General features: G+C 42.1%; 1 protein-coding gene across 3 annotated transcripts in view; it reads left to right on the top strand.

Annotated features, from left to right (window-relative positions):
• The window catches only part of pogzb (pogo transposable element derived with ZNF domain b), a 34803-nt gene extending 14678 nt beyond the window's left edge, over positions 1-20125 (top strand). For all 3 annotated transcript variants that reach the window (XM_041793008.1, XM_041793009.1, XM_041793010.1), the window contains 10 exons: positions 257-357; positions 426-572; positions 843-977; positions 1060-1265; positions 1943-2092; positions 2265-2324; positions 8405-8517; positions 12221-13864; positions 14720-14756; positions 14959-20125. In XM_041793008.1, the coding sequence (XP_041648942.1) occupies positions 257-357; positions 426-572; positions 843-977; positions 1060-1265; positions 1943-2092; positions 2265-2324; positions 8405-8517; positions 12221-13864; positions 14720-14756; positions 14959-17095 (4730 nt within the window). In that variant the 3' untranslated portion in view covers positions 17096-20125. The remainder of the gene's footprint in view (positions 1-256; positions 358-425; positions 573-842; positions 978-1059; positions 1266-1942; positions 2093-2264; positions 2325-8404; positions 8518-12220; positions 13865-14719; positions 14757-14958) is intronic.
• The last annotated feature ends 4753 nt before the right edge of the window (positions 20126-24878 follow it).

Raw genomic sequence — 24878 nt, 5'->3', positions numbered from 1 at the left:
CAACACTGATTATGATGTTAGATTGTTGGAATTCTGGGAGAGTTCCCATCAGTTTGGAGTGTTCCTCAGTAAATCTCTGGTTGAAGGTCCATGTAGTCCCAGACCTTCACCCTACCCCTCCCTTCAACAGGAACCAGGACCCCCTACACCTAGCCTGGAACATGTAAACCTAATGGTCAGTCTAAGTTGGGGGGGGGGGGGTCCAGGTCTTTCCTGTCCTGTTCCTGAAGGCCTCACCTGTCTCCCTCTCCTCCAGGTATGTGTCGTATTTGTGAGTGGGCATTTGAGAACGAGCCGGCCTTCCTGAACCACATGAAGTCCAGCCACAAACCAGGAGAGATGCCGTATATCTGCCAGGTGAGCCAGACTCCTCCCCCAGTCCCCCTTACCTGCCCTGGCCTCGTTAACTCAGGTGTGTCTTCCAGGTGTGCTCGTATCGCTCCTCGTTCTACTCGGACGTCCTGCAGCACTTCACCAGCTTCCACAGAGACTCTCGCTTCCTTCTGTGTGTCTTCTGCCTGAAGGTGACCAGGAACCCCACCACCTACCAGCAACACCTGCTGAGACACCAGGTAAGCTGTCACACCTGGAGGGTTCAGACCGTCAAGGGAGGCTGGTCCTAAACGAAGAGGTGTTTCCTCTTTGACCTGGTTTATTTGGACAGATGAAACAACAACAGTCATACTCTGTTTGAGATGAAAAAAAACAAGACTGCCTTTCTTAACTTTCTCTTCTGTTGCTCTCTGATTGGTCCGTCATCGGGCCAATCAGAGGGCCAGTGAGGGGTGAAGTTAATTAGAACCATAAAGGTTCTAAGTGTCTCTGTTTTCCGTGTGTCTCAGGTGAGCCAGGCCTTCCACTGTAACCGCTGTCGTCTCCAGTTCGTCTTCCTCAAAGATAAGATGCAGCACAAGATGGAAAACCACCGCAGCTTTAGACGCCCCACTCAGCTGGAGGGACTGCCCCCGGGGTCAAAGGTCAGCTGTGAGCACCGGCAGGTGTTTCTGACGGACCAGTGACGGCCCTCCTCAGCTCTGATACCTGTCCGTCTGTTTCCAGGTGACCATCAGGACGTACGGGAAGATGCGGCCTGGGACGACATCGTCGGGAGCCAGAATGCTGCAGAGCCCCTCTCCCCTCATCCAGCCAATCAACATCAAGACGGAGCACCAGAAGTCTCTGAGCCAGAGGAGTCCGCCGTCCTCCTCCAAAGGTCCCCGATCACCGGCCAAGAGAACGATAAGCCGCCGCATCAGCGTCAACAGGTCAGCCTGAAGGGGGCGCCGAGTACGTCTGCGAAATGTACATGCTGTTAGAAAAGTCGAGTTACTATTGAGACCAAAACTGGCTTTCAAGAGCTACACTCAGTGGATAACTTCACTCATGGTGCTAATGTGTCTCACATCAAAATCAACAAGAATGCACCAGATTTACAGTTACAGCCTTTCAGAGCAAGATTTATATTTCCCTTTTCACAATTATTTTCTAGTAGCGTCCTGAAACCAACCAACAGTTAGACTCAGACGGCAGAGACGTTCTTGTCTTGTTCTGTTGTTCTGAAAAGGCTTAGACTGTTAGCTAACATGGTCAGTATTTCAACAGAGATTAGGGATGCACTGATACTGAAGTGCCAGAACAAGACTAAGTACTCGTACCCAAAAACCCCGCAGAAACTGTACTCAGTATGATTGTAAAGCATGATGTTAGCCCCTCATTACATGTATATGTGGTCAAAGCTGGAGACGTGTCTGCAGTTTGGTGATAACATAAATGAGGATGACAGAAGTAGAGGAGAATAAAAATTAGACCTTAGGGGGATGAAGAACGCAAACTAATTTAAAGAACTGCTCAGGTATTATTAAGTTCTGGAGAAGTTTGAAAAATGTGGTGTCAGCGCCACTTTAACAAATATCATCTCTGTTCCTGCTCTGCCGTCCTGCAGGAGTTTATCCTGTGAGGAAGAGCGCCTCCTGTGTCTGGAGTGTGGAACTGATGCGTCGGACTTCTCCGCCCACTACCCGACCCACGTCCACTGTCTGCTGTGTCCCTACAGCAGCTGCTGCTCCAGAGCCTACGCTGCTCACATGATCCAGTAAGAATGCACATGTACTACAGCAGGATTATTGATCTGAATGGTGACCTCACTGAATCTGCAGGTCAGCCTGCAGGTCAGCTGATTGATTGATTGATTGATTGATTGATTGATTGATTGATTGATTGATTGATTAATTGGAGGACTAATGATTGGATCTTGTTTTTTTCAGTCACCATGTGCCAAAATCCAAAGATGGAGTTCTTCCTCTGCACAGACGGCCTCCTCCATGGTGAGATGCTCCTATTAATGACTCATCCATCACTTATTGATCAGGGATTACTTCATTCACACACAGTGGGGATGTTTACGCCTTACACTAATGATGCGTTTTAGTCATTCGCTTTAGTCCATGCATCCATAGTCTGCATCAAAAGACCAAAACTCTGCCCCTCCTTTTATTCTAACAGCAGCCCATACATCAGGTCTGTGGCTCTTCAGCCGTGGCTTTGTATCTCTACATGCTGATGAGAATGAATGAGGGCCAATAAGCCAGCAGGTGAGAGGCTAGCGGTACCTCTTTAACAGCTTTTCTCCCTCATGTTATCATAAACATGCTTTTAAAGAACACACACTGATATACTATTTAGACAATAAATGATGGAGGAACTGGTTAGAGTGAAATGGAATATTTTTCAAAAGGATGACATCATCACAGTCAGATAACAGGATTTTTTTATAGGCTTTAAAGATGACATGGTCATAGTCAGAGGACGGAATGTTCTATAGACTTTAATGGATGACATCATCATAGTCAGAGGACGGAATGTTCTATAGACTTTAATGGATGACATCATCATAGTCAGAGGACAGAATGTTTTATAGACTTTAAAGGATGACATCATCATAGTCAGAGGACGGAATGTTTTATAGACTTTAAAGGATGACATCATCATAGTCAGAGGACAGAATGTTTTATAGACTTTAAAGGATGACATCATCATAGTCAGAGGACGGAATGTTTTATAGACTTTAAAGGATGACATCATCATAGTCAGAGGATGTAATGTTTTATATGCTTTAAAGGATGACATCATCATAGTCAGAGGACAGAATGTTTTATAGACTTTAAAGGATGACATCATCATAGTCAGAGGACAGAATGTTTTATAGACTTTAAAGGATGACATCATCATAGTCAGAGGACAGAATGTTTTATAGACTTTAAAGGATGACATCATCATAGTCAGAGGACAGAATGTTTTATAGACTTTAAAGGATGACATCATCATAGTCAGAGGACAGAATGTTTTAAAGACATTAGCGGATGACATCATCAAAGGGAGAGGATAAAAATGTTTTATAGACATTAGAGGATGACATTGTCAAAGGCAGAGGACAGAATGTTTTATAGATATTAAAGGATGACATTGTCAAAGGCAGAGGATGCAATGTTTTATAGACATTAAAGGATGACATCATCATAGTCAGAGGACAGAATGTTTTATAGACTTTAAAGGATGACATCATCATAGTCAGAGGACGGAATGTTTTATAGACTTTAATGGATGACATCATCATAGTCAGAGGACGGAATGTTTTATAGACTTTAATGGATGACATCATCATAGTCAGAGGACGAAATGTTTTATAGACTTTAATGGATGACATCATCATAGTCAAGGGAAAGAATGTTTTATAGACTTTAATGGATGACATCATCATAGTCAGAGGACGGAATGTTTTATAGACTTTAATGGATGACATCATCATAGTCAGAGGACGGAATGTTTTATAGACTTTAATGGATGACATCATCATAGTCAGAGGAGGGAATGTTTTATAGACTTTAATGGATGACATCATCATAGTCAGAGGAAGGAATGTTTTATAGACTTTAATGGATGACATCATCATAGTCAGAGGAAGGAATGTTTTATAGACTTTAATGGATGACATCATCATAGTCAGAGGACGGAATGTTTTATAAACTTTAATGGATGACATCATCATAGTCAGAGGACGGAATGTTTTATAGACTTTAATGGATGACATCATCATAGTCAGAGGACGGAATGTTTTATAGACTTTAATGGATGACATCATCATAGTCAGAGGACGGAATGTTTTATAGGCTCTAAAGGATGACATCATCATAGTCAGAGGATGAAATGTTTTATAGGCTTTAAAGGATGACATCATCATAGTCAGAGGATGAAATGTTTTATAGGCTTTAAAGGATGACATCATCATAGTCAGAGGATGAAATGTTTTATAGGCTTTAAAGGATGACATCATCATAGTCAGAGGATGAAATGTTTTATAGGCTTTAAAGGATGACATCATCATAGTCAGAGGATGAAATGTTTTATAGGCTTTAAAGGAATTGTTGCAGAGCATCTTTTACAAACACAGTGGTATTATCTTCCTCTGAAACTCTGAAGAACTCCCACACTAGTCAGACAAAGACTGCTACAGACTGGTACAGCTGTGTTTAGTCTCTGCTCAGCAGACGATTCTTCTTTTCTGGGGCTTAATGAACGGTCACGTACCGCACTGCCACCTACTGTTTCGGGGTCTCATGAGGGAGACAATAAATGCCTGAATTATCGATGGATTTATTGGTTGGTATCTTATTTTCAGATTAATAAAATAAAGTATTTGAAATATTGGGCGATAATTTATTGGAGGATATGTTGATATTTATTGTACAGTCATAAAAATAATATGATTATTTAATTAAGTAACTGTACAGAAAAGGCTATTTATCTGATGTTTTTTTTTTAGTAAAAAAAAAAAAATCACAATATACACCACACGGAGAGACTCTATAATTATGTCATTTTATGACGTTCAGCCACACTCAGGTTCTCATCAGGAACCAGACTTTGACAAAGATCAACCACGGTTACAGGCTTGGATAAAAATATTTTTTCTGTTAATTATTCTCACAAAAAAATGCCTCAGCTGTGCAGGGACCTTCATTGTGTAAAATTAGGAATCTGTGCTGTCTTGTAAAGACAGTGATCAAAAATGAACCGTCCTTATTCTGGCCTCACCACCAGATGGATGTTAATGTGTGGTATAAACGGGGTCAGAGACTACAAGCTCTCTTGTGATAAAAAAAACTGAATAGAAAGGTAAAATCAGTTTTTTTCACCTCAAATTCTTTCAATAAATTAAAATCAGATCCACTCATTGTAAAGAAACACATAACACCCTGAATATAAAATAAAATAAAATAAGATAAAGTGATAAAACTGCTTCAAACAAGAATGTAGCTTCCATCATAGTAAGATGTTCTGTTTATCTGTGATAACGCCAGATTTAACCTTTAATAAACCATAAAAATAAAGCCATCAGGAGTGACAGGAAGCCTGTGGAGAGCTGCAGTGACTCTCTGTGGCCTGCAGGTGTCGCTCTGTGTCTGTGAAATATTCTGCAGGTTTGCTTTTGTTCATGTCAGACCTGGAAGCAGAGATATAATCTGGTATTAGTAATTCTCACACAGAGTCTCAGGGCTGAAAATACACAAAACATCAGCCGCTTAATACCGGCTGATTTCTACTTTTAAGTCCCTAAGCAGACAGAGTCCTGCGAACCTCTTAAATTGCACAAATCCGTTGTAAACATGAGACATTTCCTCTCAATGATATCTGCTGAATGAAGCATTTTAAATGATCAGATTTTGCTCATTGCTCTCTGAAGAACCATGAAAAAATGGGCCGTTGTTAAAGAAGCTCATCCTGACAACCAGGGTTGAATTTAACTCTATCACCTACCAGCCTCTCGATTTTAAAAAGCAGCAGTCTTTAATAAGGTATGATTTAAACACAGCGTACAGCACCGGTAATCAGCATGTGGCTCTTCTGTGACAGTTTTACATCTAATGTAGAAAAATAATCCACCTAGAAAACCTCATTTCACATTTTGCCTCAGAAGTGATCCACTGATAGTCACATCCACACATTTAAAGACCCTGTAAAGAGAAATCCATCCTTTATGTCTGAACACTCTAGAAATGTTGGAATCTGGTCGCTGTAAACATGAAAACACTGAGATCTACATGTGACTGATTTCTGGATTTAGACTGTTAGAAAGATTTTCACCTCTTTCCTGGCTGGGTTTGATGTGGGCGGGGCCAATATGTGGACTGATGATGTCACCAGCCCACAGTAGGGAATGACCCCGCCCCTCTAACACTCCAATCTAAAATCACAGAGCAGTTCATCTCAGCCCGGTCTGTTGTTAGCTGATGCCTCTGCCTTTATTAAAGTTAACAGTCAGTTAAACGCTGTTTTTCTGTTCACTGTGAGGTAAATTTACCAAATCTATCAGCCACAGTGGTCTATGGATCATTGAAAGCAGTGACACTCAACGTGTGGCTCTGTTGTGATTATTTCTGGCTCTTTTATGTCTTAATTTTAAATATTATTCCCCCAGAAAACCTTAAACAAAGGTAAACTTTATTGCCATTTTTCACATTTTTTTGCATCTTTTCATCCATTTAAGCTACCTTTTGCCATTAAATACCACTTTTTTCCTACTTTTTTCCCCAATTTTTGCCACTTTTATCCCATTTTTGCCAATTTAAGCTACCTTTTGCCATTAAATACCACTTTTATCCTACATTTTTGCCCATTTTTTCACAGTTTTTCCCCAATTTTTGCCCCTTTTTTTTACATTTTTGCCCATTTTAGCTACTTTAACCCCATTTTTGCCAATTTAAGCTACCTTTTGCCATTAAATACCACTTTTATCCTACATTTTTGCCCATTTTTTCACAGTTTTTCCCCAATTTTTGCCCCTTTTTTTTACATTTTTGCCCATTTTAGCTACTTTAACCCCATTTTTGCAAATTTAAGCTACCTTTTGCTATTAATTACCACTTTTTTCCTACTATTTTGCCCATTTTTGCCCAATTTTTGCCACTTTTATCCCATTTTTGCCAATTTAAGCTACCTTTTGCTATTAAATACCACTTTTATCCTACTTTTCCCCCCATTTTTTCACAGTTTTTTCTCCCCATTTTCACCCCCTTGATTTACCTTTTGTCATTAAATACCACTTTTTTCCTCTTTTTGCCCATTTCTGCCACTCTTGACTGCTTTTTGCCCATTTTAGTCACTTTTCACTAATTTTTTGGCCACTTTCATACAATTTTTTGCTACCTGTAACCCATTTTTGCTACTTTCTGACCCTTTTCCTTCCCATTTTCACCCATTTTTGTTGCGTTTGTGCATTTTTGCCACCTTTAACTCATTGTTATTGCTACTTCCAGCTGTTTTTGCCTCTTTTGACCTCTTAGATTGTGGCTCTTTCAAAGGTATTTTTCACCACTGTGGCTCTTTGGTTGAGTAACACTGGTTTAAAGCATCTTAACAGAGATTTGAGACAGAAAACAGACTTTGTCTCTTCTCTGGCACAGAGTCAGGCAGCTGCTCTCTGATCATGAGGTCGATGTAAGGTCAAGGGGCAGGGCTAATAGCATGATTGCCCTCATCCAATCAGATTGTAGCTTTTTTTTATGTGAGAGGATTGCATTTCTTTGGTGTGGGCGTGACTTCAGCTCATGAACAGACACGCCCACGCCATCCTGGAGCAGATTTTACTGCCTTATTTAATGATTTTAAAGCTTAGTTTCATAAACTTAGAGATGTTTGATGTGTCTGAAATTTGATTTAGGGGTTCGTAACACAGTGAGCTATCATACAACAAAGTTAAATATGGATTTATTTTCACTTTACAGGGTCTTTAAGAAAGAACATGACAGATAAGTATGATTCTAGAGAAAAGGGACTAAACAGGTCCAGAACTTTGTCTTTGACAGTCATGTGAGGTGAGGGTTTCTGTAGGCTAGCAGTTGTGAGAGGAACAGATTTTTAATTCAATATTTTCTCTAAATGTGACTTTTTTGACCACCATATCTAGATTTTTGTCAACTCTGTTAAAACCAAAAACTATGTAAATAATTCAAAATGAATGTCAAGTTTTCAGTGGTCTATACTGGTCTTAATGATATTTAAAAATTAAATGCGTTATTTTCACTTTGAGTTTAAAGTTGGTGCATAAATTGTTCAAACTGTCGCTCGTTTTCAAGCTTGTTGTCTGGCTTTTTGTCTCGGAGGAACTTTAAATTCATACGTAATTTTCCTGCATTATGATGAGGGATGAGTGTTGAAAGACGGTACCCCCCCACCCCCATCCCCCCACCCCGAATGAAAGGCTAATCTGTAGTATTGAATTTTTATTTGCATGAGCTCTGCAGCTTCAGGTTTAAAGACGACTGGACTTGTCATTTTCTTAAGTTTCTGTTGTCATGACTACAGCGTTTACCTTCTCCTTAATAATCTCCATCATGTTTATTTCCAGCATGTTCGTGCTGCACTGCTCGTACTGCGGCTTTACGCCTCAATCTGCTGACCACATGGCCGAACACCTGCTGAGAAACCCAGCGCACCACAGCGCCTTCTGTCGGCGCCGCGGTAAGACTACACCCTCAAAAACAAACACGCTGTGACACAGTTTGATTTACCTTCTCTACACGAGCTCTATAAGCCGGCTGGTCACCAAAGATCACACCAGAACATTTAGACGGTCCGGCAGTTTGAACTCCACTTAAAGGTCAGAAACAGTCATGAAAATCAGGTGTGATGAACCGCTGATCTGATCACTGTGAATGAAGGGAAGTTAGTCCGCTAAAGCTCTAGGTGGCGCTGCACTCCACAGTTATCATCAGAACATTTCTGCTTCCATCAGCTATGATCCCTACACTTTAAAAAGCTTAGGACTTAGTCCTGCAGACCTCCAACTACAGGTCTAGACTGACAAAGGGAGACCAGACTCCGGAGGAGTCCAGGACTGAGACCAGAGTCTAGAGGAGTCCAGGACTGAGACCAGAGCCTAGAGGAGTCTAGGACTGAGACCAGAGCCTCCCTTGTTTGGTTATTAACATGCTTTTAATGGAAAGGCTAATACATTATTAAGAAAATAGTTCTGGTTCTGGTTAGACTGGAATGACAGCTGGGGGGCTAGACTGGCCTGCATGTTAAAGCCAAGAAAGGAATGTTTCATACGCTTTGATGACAATTTTAAAGGCAAGGGGGTAATGTTTTATACGCTTTGATGACTTCTTAAATCAAAAATGGAATGTTGTTTAAGCCTCAAAAACATCTTTTGAGGCAAGGATAGACCATTCAAGAATGGAATGTTTGATTAGTGTTGATGACCTCATCTTTAAAGGAAAGGATGAAATGTTTTATTAGCTTAGATGACTTCTGTAATCAAGGATGGGATGTTCTTTAAGTGTCAACATTATCTTTAGGGGCAAAGATGTTAGAACCGTCAAGAATGGAATGTTTTGTTAGTGCTGACCTCATCCTTAAAGGCAAGGCAGGGATGTTTAATAAGTTAGTATGCCATCTTTAACAGACTGATGACTTCTTAAGTCAAGATTGGAATGTTTTTTTTTTTTCAATGTTGATGACCTCATCCTTAAATGCAAGGATGCAATGTTCCAAAAGCATCAACAACATTATCTTTGGAGGTATATATGGAATGTGTTATAAGTTTTGATGAGTTTAAAAGTCAAGAATGGTATTAGTGTTGATGACCTCGTCCTTGAAACGTGGATGGAATGTTGTTTAAGCATCAATGACATTATCTTAAATGACAAAGATGGAATGTTTTTTAAGCTCTGATGACTTTAAACGTCAAGATTAGAATGTTATATGAGTGTTGATGACCTCATCTTTAAAGGCAAAGATTATCAAAGACAGAGGATGGAATGAAACCTGCAGCTTTTTTCTTCTTTTTTGCTAAATGCCGGGCTTTAGTTGGTAATTTCAGAATAGTGATTTTTTTTTCCCAGAAAAGTGATTTTAACTAAAAGCACTTTCCCAAAAGTCCCCAACTAAAAACAGAAAATGAAAAAAAGAAAGATTGTTGGAATCTTGGAGTTTGAGTGATGACATGTCTGCGCAGAGACGGCTCTTCTATATAAACATAACAGAGCCGGTCTCTAACCCACATTTAAAAATCCATCTGGTACCAGATGAAGAGCTGTTTGAGAGCCTAAAGACTGACTGTGATTACTGGGCCACATGATCCAGATCTCTAATAGAGAGGGATTTTCAATCACAAAGAGTGGGACTGGATGGACATCAGCAGAGGAAACACAGAAAGATCAGGATCAACTGAAACAAACCGGACCACCTGGTGGTAACAGACCATGTGAGAGCGCTTTCTGAATAGGCCCCGCCCACTTCTAGAGACTAGAGAAGCTCAAATTTAACTTTCACAGTCAGAAACAACACTAAACGTTTGGTGCAGAAATCCCCGCCAGCCGCTAATCTGAAGTTCTGAAGGCAAACTTCTGCACAAAAACAGCGGAACTTTTGGACAGGGGGCCAAAGCTGGAGAGTGGAGAGGGACATTTTTCCAAAGCATCAGCGGTTTAAAGAAAACTCTAGATTTGTCTTATTTTTTTTGTATGTTTTTCTAGTGTTTATCGTTAAAATATCAAATCATATCCCCTGAATCAACTGGTACCAACATCATCGAAATAGTGAACATTTTGGAACCACATCTCCCACAGGAACTTACTCTAAATCTGTAGTTTCCTGTTGCTTTTTCAGAAAACAGAGGCATGGTCCTGTTAGACTTGGACTGCAGTCTTGGTGGTCAGCTTAAACCCTGAGTGACCTGTACCACCAAACACTGACAGGACCGTGCAGTTCTGAGTTTCTTGGCAGGGTTGTTTCTCCTCTCCTCCAGCTCTTGGCTCCGTCTGAGCTAAAGTAAACAACGCCGACCTGACGGGAGGGTCAAGGCGAGGCGAAGGAATCCAGGACGTGAGACAGCCAAGTGTAGAATAATGGGTTATATAAGGTTTCAGCAGGAGAAGAAGAATTTTATCTGCAAGATCCATCATGTGAAAGGAAACTACAGCCAAAACAGATGGACTCTCCTGTGGTGTCTAAAACACGTCTACAGTGTAAAAACTAGAAAGAAGCCGAGTGTTATCTATAGTAAAATGATCTATCACTATTCCTCTACTGATTTAGAATGTTTAAAGGTTTGTGAGTCTCTGATTAAAGCTCTCTGCCTTCCTCTTTTGTAGATTTATGCTTTAATGCCTTAGTTTTCTAGAGGAGGATGGTGGATAGGTTCAGAGACAGAGGAGAGAGTGGGAATGTGTGGGGACAGAGCTACAGGCTGAATTCCATCCACCTTCATGGAGCGCAGCCTAACTGCTCAGCCATCTGCACCCCCATGTTTAAAGTCTTTCTGCACAGCGTGAGGGTCGAACCCTGAGCTTTAGTTTAGATGCATTTTTAGTTTCTCCGACTTCTATGGCCTCAGAAAATCATTAGTCATAAATTAGTTTACAGCTCAGCCTTGACTTTAAACAGGAAGTAGTTTTGACCAAAGAATGAAGTCTTCTCTTTTCTTCTGCATCTTCCTTTTCTCTTTTCTTCTGCATCTTCCTCTTTTCTTTTCTTCTGAATCTTCCTCTTTTCTTTTCTTCTGAATCTTCCTCTTCTCTTTTCTTCTGAATCTTCCTTTTCTCTTTTCTTCTGCATCTTCCTTTCCCCTTTTTCTGCATCTTCCTCTTTTCTTCTGCATCTTCCTCTTCTCTTTTCTTCTGCATCTTCCTCTTCTCTTTTCCTCTGCATCCTCCTTTTTAGCACCTTTTTCTCACTCTTCTCTGTTTTGCATTTCTTTCCTCTATTGTCTTGTTTCTTCTCGAGGAATATCTGTCTCTAGCTTCTTCCTTTACTCCTATTCTGCATTTTCCTCTTGTACTGCATCCCTTGGTGTAAATTTATTTTTTTCTTTACTGTCTTTTTTGTTGATATCATTCTTTAAAACTGAGTTGTTTTTATTGTTTGTCCCTCCAAAGGTCTTTTTTATCAGGTCATATTTTACTTTTGCAGGTCGTCTTGTGCGCTAGCTGTAAAATGTTGTTTCTAGTTAAATAAAGTTTCAGCATAATTTCATGGAATGTAAAAAATCAACAGGTCAGAGATCAAATATGCGTTAAATATGGCAGTTAGCTGTGTGGCTGGATATTTTTCTGACCAATCAGCAGCTGATAACTTTTCTACGGATGCTTTTTTTTTTTAGAACAACTTTATTATTAGTGATAGCTCTAGTCACTATGGCGCTCCCCTCTTGTTGTTTCAGCCTTCCTTGACTCCGACATCCACCTCAGTGATGGTGAGGAGCAGCATCCTTCAGAAGAGACGGAACCAATCAGCAGCCAGGACTTACCCGAGCCATCGTGGCGGTCGGCTGATAACTGGAAGCATCTGTCAGACGAGGATGAAGATGAACGTTCAAAGTTTGCCGTCCTGCCGTTCACGGAGCGCAGCGGACCTCGACACAACCTCTCCAGGAACAGCGACGCCATCGACTTCTTCAGCCTGCTCTTCCCCCCCACGCTCTTCGACCTCATAACCAAAGAGACCAACGCCCACGCCAAGATCTGCCGCTACCTGGGCTGCGGTAAAGCTGACTGGGTTCCCGTCTCCATCCATGAGATCAAAGGTTTCCTGGGCCTGGTCATCCTGATGGGCATCCAGACGCTCCCTGACCTGTCGCACTACTGGTCCTGGAATCACTACGACAACAGCTACACCTTCTACCGCACCATGACCTTCAAACGCTTCAAGCAGATCGCCAGCAACATCCGCATGGGCAGTTTCACCACTGACGAGTACCGAGGCTCCACCCAGCCCGCCGACCCTCTGCACATCTTCAGACCCATGCTGGATATTGTGGGCGGAGCCATGTGGAATACATATAAAGCCAACTGCTGCCTGACCATCGACCGCGCTCTGCTGCCCACCCTGGAGGACGAGAGCTGCAGCCAGGCGCCGCCGCAGGTCTGGCTTCTCTGTGACTCCAAGTCAGGCTACTGCCACCGCCTCTTCATCCAGGGGGGCGGCCAGGGGGGCCGGGAGCCAGGCTTCACCGTGGTCCCTGAGCTGGTGAGGGGACTAGAGGACAAACACCACCAGCTCTACCTGGCAAACTCACTGGCCTCTGTCCCGCTCATGCAGAAGCTTCTGGACCAGGGCATCTACGCCTCCAGCTCTTTTCCCCCGCCCAACCCCATCCTCCCCCGAGCGCTGTGGAACGACGGCGAGCTGGAGAAAGCTGGAGACTTTCTGCAGAGACAGTGCGGTCCTCTACTGGCCACACGCTGGAGAGACACCAAAGAGATGGGCTGTCTGTCGACCAACGCCATCCCAGGGGAGGCAGACACGGTGTGGAGGCGATCGCAGACCAAAGTGGGCGGTCTCGACCCCATCGACCGGCCCATGGCCTTCCGCCTGCTGCAGGAGAACATGCGAGGAGTCGACATCTGCAAACAGCTGCTGGCCTGCAACCCGCTGGGAGGAATCCCCCAGGACCAGCACTGGCGCAGCCTCTTCTGGTTTCTGGTCAACCTGTGCGTCGTCAACGCCTTCATCGTGCTTCGTGAGAGCCGCAAGGAGAACCCCCCATCATGGGTGCAGGACGGCCTCTTTACTCAAGTCAATTTCCGCAAACGTCTGGGCAGCCAGCTCACCAAGTGTGCTCAGAAATACTTTGAAACCACAGAGACAGCCAGCAACCGCCCCGCCAAGACGGAGACAGTAGAGGACTCTGTTAAACAGAGGCACCGGATGGCCAAGGTCAGCAACATCTCCAAGAGGTGCAAGAACTGTAACCTGAAGAACATCCGCCACGAGAGCGTGTATGGCTGCATCGTCTGCAAGGCCAACCTGTGCAAACAGCCCAGCTGCTTCTGGGAGTTTCATGGCCTCTCGCCTCAGAACAAAGGTCAGCACGGCCCGAGACTGCAGGAACTGAAGTGAAATAATGTGAAGATAAACCTCATAAATATTCTTGATATATTTATATGTACCACAGAAAAAAAACAATTTAAAATATATAAATAAATCATAGAAAATATTCTTGATATATATATATATATACCACAGATAAAAACAGTTAAAAATATATAAATAAATCATATAAAATATTCTTAATACATTTATATACACCACAACAAAATACAGTTAAAATATATAAATAAATCATGTAAAATTTTCATATTATATAAATAAATATCATAGGAAATTAGTGTAAAAAATATTGAATATATCATATAAAATATTCTTAACATTTAAAGCCTGTTGTATCATATTTGATACATACTTTTATGATACCTCTATCAAACCAATATGATCAATAAATTACTAAAAAAAATCTTAATATAATCTGATAAATATAATCTAAAAATGCCCTCAAGTAGATTGTCAGTTACCAAAAACGCCTAATGTGTCAAATGAGATAATATGTATATTTATGTTAAATTTTATGAAAATTTGGATTTTTTGGATTTCAGTAGAAATTGAAATGAACATTTCAGTTCCAAAAAATGAGAATTTTGTGGCTATAATTTGTGTATTCAGGCTTTAAAGGGTAAATATACACAAAAAAATACACTTAGAAATATATAAATAAATCATATATAATATTCTTAATATATAGATATATACCACAAAAAAATAGTATAAAAAATATTGAATATAAATCTAACTGTAAAATAGAAATGGAATAAGAGGAATATGTGTAATTTTTCTTTCCTGTTGTTGCTGCTCCTCTTTAACATGTTGTTTCATGTCTTTTTAGGATCGACTAAAGTTGGCTTTATTAAGGACAGCGTGAGGTAAGTTCATCATGAAGTTTATAGAAATTTTATATAAAATTAGTGAGATTATTTTGCTGATCAGGATCATGTTGATTTTTAAGTTGCTACTGTTGACACTTCCAGTCTTCCTTTGTCACAGGTTTTAATTTTGGCTCTAAGATAATAAATGATGATTATGATGATCGTAAGTCTAATTCTGGTTTTGTTCCCATTGCTGCAGTGGTGCCATTGAGCAGATAGAGCCTCCACAAGGCGATGGGGACCCGATGGCTCCGGTGGAGGACCTTGACTTCTCTGACAGCGAGCACATGGACGACCTAGATGACATGGATCCAGACGACGAGGATGTCAACGACGAGTTCGATAAAGAAGACAAATGTGCAACGTCTGCTCTGATGTCAGCAGCAAACGGCGACATTCAGCCCGCCGCCGTGATGTCTGCCTCTAAAGAGAGGGACGACTTCCTCACCGCCCGCCAGCTGAGGATCGCTTTGGCCGCTCTGTGTGACGGACTCCGCCAGACGTCCAGGGTGTTTTCAACAGAGCCTGAGCTGATCCGCTCGTGGCTGAAGGAGGCCAGGTGGCGCTGGAGGCGGACAGGGCAGGAACAGATGACTCATGAGGGCGGGGAGGAGCGTATGGTGGCCTGGGTGATGTCCACGCGTGAGCAGCAGCTTCCAATCACGGAGAGTAACCTGTTCCAAAAAGCGTCGGCGCTGAAGAGGAAGGGCGCGTTCATGGACTCTTTCCGTATCTCGTATGACTGGGCGGTCAGCTTCATGCTGCACCATCGACTAGGCGTTCACAGCATCGGCAGAGCGCCGTCTCTAGCCGGCTCTCTTCCGCCCTCTCTGCTAGCTAAGATGAAGACGTTCACGGATTTTACCCAAAAGGTTTTTACAGCCAATCATCTGTCGGAGCAGACCGTAGCTGCGATGGACGAACTGTCCATCTTTTTGGACCTGAGGCTAGTTCAGGATAAGTCGTACCGCTCAGACGCCGTGGAGCTCACTGGAACAGTCCCTCTCTTCACCGTCTACATTAGCGTGTTAGCTGACGGGACCATGCTACCATCTCTGCTGCTAGCTAACCGTGAACTTGACGCCGCACAGCTGCCGGCCTTCATCGTGCTGGAGGACGGAGCGGAGAATCTGGCGGTTGAAGATGCTCTGGACATCTGGGCCAAGAAGATCTGGCTGCAGTATGTGTCTGCCCTTGGGGAGCAGACTAAATCCATGCTGGTTATGGACCGCCACCGGGAGCACCTTGGAGACTCCTTCCTGTCCTCCATCAGTGGATCGGGAACGCTCCCCGCCGTGATCCCAGCAGGTGGCTCGCTCCGTCTGCAGCCTCTGGAAGTCTGCATGAAGCCCGTCCTGCAGAGGTTCCTCCTGGCACGCTGGACCAAGTTCACCAAGGGAAACCCAGTGGAGCTGGAGGAAACGTCACCGCAGGTGCTCCAAGTTTACGTTGCCCAGAAGCTGCTGGACTGGCTGGTGGAAGGTCTGACACGCCTGAGGAAACTCCCAGAGCTGTGGAGGAGGTCCTTCCAGCTGACGGGGGTTCTCCCTGAGAGGAAGAAGGGAGGCAAAGAGGACAAGACGAATGGTCAAAAACCAGAGGAGGTCCAGACGGAGCTCCTTAAGACACTGACTGAGACTCTGCTGGGGGCCAAAGCCTGGGAGGAAGGGTCTCCTGAAGTTCTCGAGCTGGAGGATGAGGAGGAAGAAGAGGAGGACGTAAGAGACGTGCAAGAGAAAGAAGACGAAAAGAAGAAGAGGGACAACAAGGAGACAGAAGAGAGGAGAGAGGAAATAAAGGATGAAAATGAAAACTCTAAGGATGAAGGAAAGGAGGCAAGGACAGAAGGAGATAAGGAGATGAACAAGGTAAGGACAGAAGAGAACAAGGAGGCAAAGTCAGAAGAGCTGAAGGAGACAAAGGAAGCAAGGACAGAAGGAGACAAGGAGACGAACGAGGCAAGGAAAAAAGAGGACAAGGAGGCAAAGTCAAAAGAACTGGAGACAACGGAAGCAAGGACAGAAGGAGTCAAGGAGATGAGGGAAGCAAGGACAAAAGAAGACAGGACAAAGGAAGCAAATACAGAAGAAGACAAAACAAAGGAGGCAAGAACAGAAGATGAGGAGACAGCGGAAGCAAGGACAGAAGAAGACAAGGAGCAAGAGGAGGACAGTGAGGAAGAAGTAAAGGAGACAAGGGAGGCATGGAAGGAGATGAACAAGGAGAGACGGGAGACGAGAATCGTAATCGGGGAGGAGGTCGGAGATGAGTGGAAGATAAAGAGCAGGACTGAAGGCGGGGAGGTGGATGACGAGGACAGGATGGACGAGAGCTGAACAGACGTTTAGACACGCCCTAGACTGACGCCCTGAAGGGACGTTTGATTCATAGATATCAGTAATTTTTTAACATTAATGAGTTTGGGGATGGACCAGACATGAACCTGGATTACCGTCTGCTTTAACATCTGTGCTCAGTGATCAGATACCAAGTGGCATCTCTGTAGTCCGTGCGTCCATACTCTAATAAACCTGATATCTGATATGAGAACCCTCTGTCCCTCCTCTGGTTCTCACTCAGCCCATCCACCATCTCTGTGGTTCTCCTGTGGCTAGGTATCCCAACATGCTGTTAAGAATGAATGAGGGTGAATTTATCACCAGCTCAGAGGCTAGCAGCGACTCTTTAACAGCTTTTCCCCCCCTCATGTTTCCATAATCACACTTTTCAAACCCCACTGATACACTATATAGACAATACATCTAGTAGTCACACTGAAATGGAATGTTTTAACAGCTTTGATGACGTCATGTTTCTAAAGCAAACAGACATGAAAGGCGGGGAGTGGAATGTTGGTGAAGCTGGGGATGTTGGAGATTTTTCCCCCCTCCATTTTTCACCAAACAGTAGGCCATAGTTGGAAACTTCTGGAAAAGTGTGTAGAACTGGCAGCAGCTCTACACACTTTTCTGAAAGTTGCCAACAAAGGACAGTCAACATAAGGACACAACTTTAGGAATGACAACCAGGGGCCTGGATTGGCCTGTATGCAAAGGCAAGGATGGAATGTTCCAGAAGCTTTGATGACGTCATCTTTCTAAAGTCTATTAAAGGTTTTAAAACATGACATCATCAAAGGCAGAGAACGGAATACTTAATGAAGTTTAAAACATGACATCATTAAAGGCAAAGGATGGAATGTGTTATAGACTTTGAAGGATGACATCATCAAAGGCAGAGAATGGGATACTTAGCGAGGAAACCCTCGCCAGTTCCACCCACTTTCGTAAAGGTTGCCAACAAAGGCCAGGTATTTCCACACTAAACGTTTAGAAGTACCACTTGGTTTCTGATGCCCTGAACTGGTGTTAATGTGAGGTGTAAACAGGGTCAAAAACCCACCAAACCAGTCCCTCCATTTACAAACACACCGGTGCAGAGGATATGATCCAGTTGATGTTAAAGGGACTGTAGAAGCTTGTTCCGAGGTTAATCATGTGACCGCTGCATGGTTAAAGGAGCTGCATCACATGAGGTTGGACTGTGAGCGTGACCAGGAATGACGCGTTTGGACGTTAAAAAAACCTTTTTGTACAAAAATAATCCGCCAATTTATGGACATCATGTTTCTGTTGGTGTTTGACTTAGCAGCATTTTTATATATTTAAAGGGGTGTGTTCTGTTTCTCACTTTTCCAGCCTTTAAGTTGGGTAAAGGTCAGAGTTCATCTCTACATTCAGACCAGCCAATCAGCTTTAACTCCTCTCCAGGAGCTCTGACTCAGATTCAAACTTTACACACCGAGTTCCTGTGATGTTACATCAGGATAGGGGGCTAAGACGCTCTGACGGGCTGTCCTGGTAGGTTCCAGATGAAAACGCTGAGATTCTGATAAATGTTTTTGTTTTATTGGATGGAACATGAAGATGATGGCAGAGAGAAATCGTGTTTGGTAACCAACTAGCTACCATCAGAGTGAAGCTTATGGAGACATTATTGTTACAAAACTCGAGAGCACATTTGAACAGTTAGAGATCATGACTTATTGATTCCGGTCTCAGATTTATCTTCTAACCTGCCTTTATTCTCTAAACTGCCTCCTTGTTCTTAGATTATAATGTTTGTGCTCTAAATGTCTGTGTGATCAAATTTCAGTCTTTTCCTCTCATTCAGGCGGATCCTGCTGGAAAATGACACTGATTTTTTGTACGAAACTTTCTCTGTGATCTAAACATCTCTGCTCTTGTATTTTCTCTGAACCAGCCAATAAGAAGCGCAGAGTATGGACCAATCACGTTAGCTCTGCCTGTTGTTGCTGTGCTGTTCTCCTTTGATCTCACTGAGAGAGTCCCAACATTCTATCTCACACACACACACACACACACACACACACACACAGTAAATGTCAGTGTCAAACTTTAAGAGTAATAATTGAACGTGTCAAAGATAGTAGAGAAGTGGATCCAGCATAAACAGCTGAATAATTATTCTACCATTTAAAGTCTGAAGGAGGGACTGAGGTGGACTTATAGGGCTTCAGATGTCATGTGTGTGTGTGTGACCCACTTTTGGGCCTCAGCCCCCCTGTTGAGAACCACTGAACATAGTAAATGATGCTGTTGAGCTAAAGACGTCTTGGTGCTTGAAATCCTTGAAAATGCTCGAGTTTGGACGTTGTGTTCTCATGTTTTTCTTGGGTTTTGAAAAACAGTTGTTGTGGGATGGGAAAACTGGGGCTGTGGGAATAAAATAAGGCAGAAGCATCTAGAACACGACGCCACACTGTCCAAGGACTGAAGGTGAACCGTTAGAGTGCTGTAATTTAACCCTGGAAAGGAGAGTAAACCCCGCTAGTTAAGACCAGTTTCCTGTTTATGAGCTGCTGAAGACTCCTGGATGCTGATTGGCTGCTCTTGAGTTAGGACGGTCATGTGACCAGAACCTGGACCTATGAGAGGATGATGAATGTTGGAGAGACTTCCTGGGGTTTGTTTGTTTTTTTACCTTCTTAGATTTTTTTTTTTATTTGTCAGTCAGATAAACTCTGGTTTCTGATTGGATGTCAGTCAGATAAACTCTGGTTTCTGATTGGACGTCAGTCAGATAAACTCTGGTTTCTGATTGGACGTCAGTCAGATAAACTCTGGTTTCTGATTGGACACCAGTCAGATAAACTCTGGTTTCTGATTGGACGTCAGTCAGATAAACTCTGGTTTCTGATTGGACACCAGTCAGATAAACTCTGGTTTCTGATTGGACACCAGTCAGATAAACTCTGGTTTCTGATTGGACGATTCTTTGGTGCTGATGTAAAGAAACTTCAAAGCTGTCAATCATGGAAAAAAATAAAGTTCTGACATTTTGGATCTCTTTTTTTTTTTTTTTTTAAATTTAAACTATTTTCATTTATCAGACACACCAGCGTCTCCACTAATGAGAATATGATTTTAAAAAAGTCTTTTTCATGTGTAATTTAATAAATAACCTTATATTTTTTATTCCGTAGATATTAAATGAAATATTTCAAGACTTTTCTGTTTTAATCTTCATAGTTTTGGCTCACAGCCATAGAAATAGAAATCCAGTCTCAATTTTTAAACATAACTCCTGAAGGTTTGCCCACATTTTTATGAAATAATACATTTTTATCAAGGCATTTTGATTTTTTTGTATTTCCTTCATTGTCAACAGTAAAGTTGTGCCATACTTTTAATCCATTCTTGGTCAAACTCCCAAATGTGGATTTATTTAAATGAAATAAAGGGTTAAAGCCCAGAAAACAGGAGGATCAGACCTGAGAATGACTCGGTGCTGATCAAGACAACAGCTGATTTACAGATTTAACCCAGAAAGCTGGCAAAAATGATAATTTTATGGCAGTTTTGGACATTTTTGTTCCTAAAGGCTGGTAATTATACCACATTTGATCATAATCATACAACAATTATAACAAATAGAATTAATACAGTAATCATAACAGGGTCGCACTTTTAAAAACATGATGACTGAGTGTATTAACATGAAATCAAAACAACAAAACTCTGAAGAACCAGAAACTGGAGAACCAACAGCAAAGGAACCCAAACATGAAGAAGAACCCAGAGACCACAGAACCAGAAAGCGGTCCATTTATTCAACAAAAACACAAGAACCCACATCAGAGCTCTCACAGAGAAACCAAGAACCACCAGAACCCAGGACACGGTAAATGTGACACTTTGGTTCTAGAAAAATCTACAAGAGCATCTCAGCCTTAGAATATCATGTAAAAGTTGTTTTTTGTTGTGATTTAATCAAAGTTAAACGTTCATAAAGTCTTGGTTCCTCTCATTCAAAGGTAAGTTTATCTGTAAAGCACGTCTCAGAGTGTTTCACACAGGATGATAAAACACAACACACATTTTAAAGGAAACATGTCAAAGCGTTTGAATCTTGATTAAAGTTAGATATGGACCGCCTCAGGCCGTATTCTGACTGGTATAGATCCATGAATATTCTGCTGTAATAATAAACCCTCCTAACAGACAGCCAGTCAACAGTCATGTAGCAGTGTGTCAGTTATGTGAGTGATCCGGTTCACTCCGGTCCCCGTCGTGTCCTTATGAAACTCGGCTGGACTTTCTCCTCATGTTTGCACTTTGGGACGTGAACTCTGCACACACTGACACGCCGGTCCAGGTGATCCTCCTCGGCTCTTACCAAACACACAAACACATGGTTATCTCGTCCTTCATCACACCTGGGCAGGTGGAGCAGGTTTCCTCTCTCAGCTCATGGGGATGATGGGAGCTTAAAGGAACAGTTCAGAGTATTTTTACTGTGTTAGTGAGTTCAGATAGTGACGGCCATCAGAATCACTGACCTATTAGAGTGAACCAGTGAATGTAGACAGTCTGACACTGCAGGGGAGGAATAACCAAGGTGGGTTTAAAGGACCCAATGTTTATGAGCTTTGATGACATCATCGTCAAAGACAGAGGAAGGAATGTTTATGAGTTGTGATGACATCATCACAGCTTATAAACATTCCTTCCTCTGTCTTTGATGATGTCCTCAAAGCTTATAAACATGCCATCATCAAAGACAGAGGAAGGAATGTTTATGAGTTGTGATGACATCATCACAGCTTATAAACATTCCTTCCTCTGTCTTTGATGATGTCCTCAAAGCTTATAAACATGCCATCGTCAAAGACAGAGGAAGGAATGTTTATACATTTTGATTACATCATCGTCAAAGACAGAGGAAGGAATGTTTATACATTTTGATTACATCATCATCAAAGACAGAGGAAGGAATGTTTATAAGCTTTGATGACATCATCGTCAAAGACAGAGGAAGGAATGTTTATACATTTTGTTGATGTCATCATCAAAGAAAGAGGAAGAAATGTTTATAAGCTTCAAAGGATCATATTTCAGAGGATTACATCAAAGGCACATGAAAGAATGTTTGGCCTTTTCGCGCCTTTGTAGCCAGATAGTAGGCTAGTGTGCATTCTTTTTCCCTCCTTTTTGGCTGAGCGCTGAGCTCAGCCCTACACATGGGTCTGTGTGTGACTCAGTGACTCAGATGAGGAGGTGAGGACCACTGCCACGTTCCAGTACAAGTAAAACCCTCCACCCAGGGGCACAGCGAGGCCAGGATGGGGCCAAGTGTTGTGTTTTTGGACGGCCAATAAGTCACTACTTTATGAACATGAAAATGTGTCCAACTCCGATAAAGGGCCTAATTTAGCGACATACTGTACAGCAGCACTGTTCAGGTGAGTAGGCGGAGCTACTCCTCTCACCTGTCGAGCATTATAACAGACATCCCAGATCATCCTCAGTCAGCCATGTACTAGGCTTTGGAATAGTAGGCTTTTAGAAAAATGGGTGGAAATTGCAATGAATGAGGTTTTCCCTCTTCCTCACTGGCTCCACCCACTTTTCCAAAAGTGCCGACAAAGACAGCGATCAGCAGACTGCTGGTGCATCTGTGTTCCAGCAGGGCTTTAAGTCGCTCTTGAGTCCCACAGCCAGCCTTCAGGGTTATGATGCTTTGCTCTCTTTGTCAGATAGTGAGCATATCAACCAGCAGTAAAGGTTATCACGTCTGTTCGGATGTTATCAGGCTGCACAGTTACACATTATGGGCCGTAAACTCCAGTTACACATTCAGAGTCAGACGGCTGTGTTTACACAACCAACATGAAGATCCAGGAGTCAGGTCTGATTTTAGGAACAGAACCTATGCAGGTATTCACCCCTGAGGATGTTTAACCCTTTATTGACTTTATAGATCAGTCATGGCCAATAGAACTGATGTAATGTCACTGAAATAAAAATCAGCAATGTAAAATAAATGACTGCATAAATATTACCTCCTTCAAAGTGACTGATCTAAGTATTCCTGGCTACCATTACACCATGAAGACAAAAGAACACTCAGAGAAAAAGTTATTAGAAAGTCTAAGTCAGAAACATCTCCAAGTCTCTGAACATCCCCCAGAGTTCAGTTAAATCCATCCTGAAGAAATGAAGGAATATGTCACATGTAAATCTGCCTAGATCAGACCGTCCTCACAAACTGAGTGGGCGTGCAAGAAGGAGACTAGAGAGAGAGGACACCAAGACACCTATGACTACTCTGAAGGAGCTCCAAGCTTCAGCAGCTGAGATGGAGAGACTCTGCAGACAACAACTGTTGGCCGGGTTCTTCACCAGTCAGAGCTTTAGAGAAAGACACTGTTGGAGAAAACTCAGATTCAATCTGGACTAGAGTTCACCAGAAGGACTGTGGGAGACTCCATGGTCAGGGCAAAGGAGACTCTACTAAAGACTGACCAGAGGGAGGAATATTTATGCACTCACTGATTTTACAGTACAGATTTTATTTAACTAACATTACTTTATAAATCTGTGTACTTTGACTTTTTGGATTTTTGTGTAGAATGATACTGACTGAGACTGATTATAAAATCTATCAAAGTGTCAAACATCAGGAGGGGCTGATAGTTCTTATAGAAACTGTAAATAAACTTCTCTACCGTCTGTATTTTCTGTTTATAATCATGAAGCTTGACTTTAAACCAGAACAACGTAGAAACTGAGCTTCATACTGAACTACGTAGATTTACACACAAACATCCTGGGGAGGTTAAAGGTTCATTCCTACTGTTTTACAGGTTGTCAACAAATGAGTCCAGACTCAACTCCATAATTCATGCAGCAAACAATTTTCAATCTTCTAAAGCAGGGGTGTCAAACTCATGGCCCGGGGGCCAAATCCGGCCCTCAGTATGATCTGATCGTTCTGTCCTAACTGTCCCATCAGTCTGAGGTCTGCAGATCTCCTCGAGTCTAAAAATGTGAACTTATCCTGATGATTGAAGATTTCCTCGTTAAATCACAAAATCTGAAAAAGTAAGGAGTAAAAATATTTCAATAAAAAGTCAGGGATGTGGGAAAGAAATGAGTTTGTGTTTTAATTTAGCATCTCACAGTCAGGACTCAAACTTAGGATTCTGACTTTTAATGTCATACTTTGAGCATTTACACTCATTTTGACTTCTTATTTAATATTTTGAGCTTTAAGAATCATAATTCTACATGTTCAGTCATATTTTGACCTTTTAAACCAGTTATTTTGTATTTTATTTTAGATTTTTACCTCCTGACTGTGACTAGGTGGCTCTACAGCCTCATGTGGCTCTTTTATGTCTAAATCTGAAACATTTTCCCCCAGAAAACCTTAAAAAGGAAACTTTGACCTCAGAAATGATCCAGTGCAGGTCACACTGATCAGTTTGTTTCACACACTTGTACATTAAGTTTTAATTGGCCACTTTTAATCCATTTTTGCTGCTTTAGCCCATTTTTTCTCTTTCTTTTACCCATTTTTGCCACTTTTGTCCTGCTTTTTGCTATTTGCTATTTTGTTCTTCTTCTTCTTTTGCCATCTTCTGCCACTTTTTGCCATTCAATGCCATTTTTGCCACCTTTGTGATGTTTTTTTGTCCATTTTAGTCACTTTTCACTGATTTTTGCTGCATTTTTGCCACCTTTGACCATGTTTGTCCCCTTTAACTCATTTTTTTTCCCACTTCTCTCCCATTTTTGCCTGTTTCTGCCCATT

The sequence above is a fragment of the Cheilinus undulatus genome, linkage group 8, assembly GCF_018320785.1.
Source record: "Cheilinus undulatus linkage group 8, ASM1832078v1, whole genome shotgun sequence".
Classification (NCBI taxonomy): domain Eukaryota; kingdom Metazoa; phylum Chordata; class Actinopteri; order Labriformes; family Labridae; genus Cheilinus; species Cheilinus undulatus.
The sequence above is the reverse complement of the archived record's forward strand: the minus strand, read 5'-3'. Positions and strand labels throughout refer to the sequence as shown.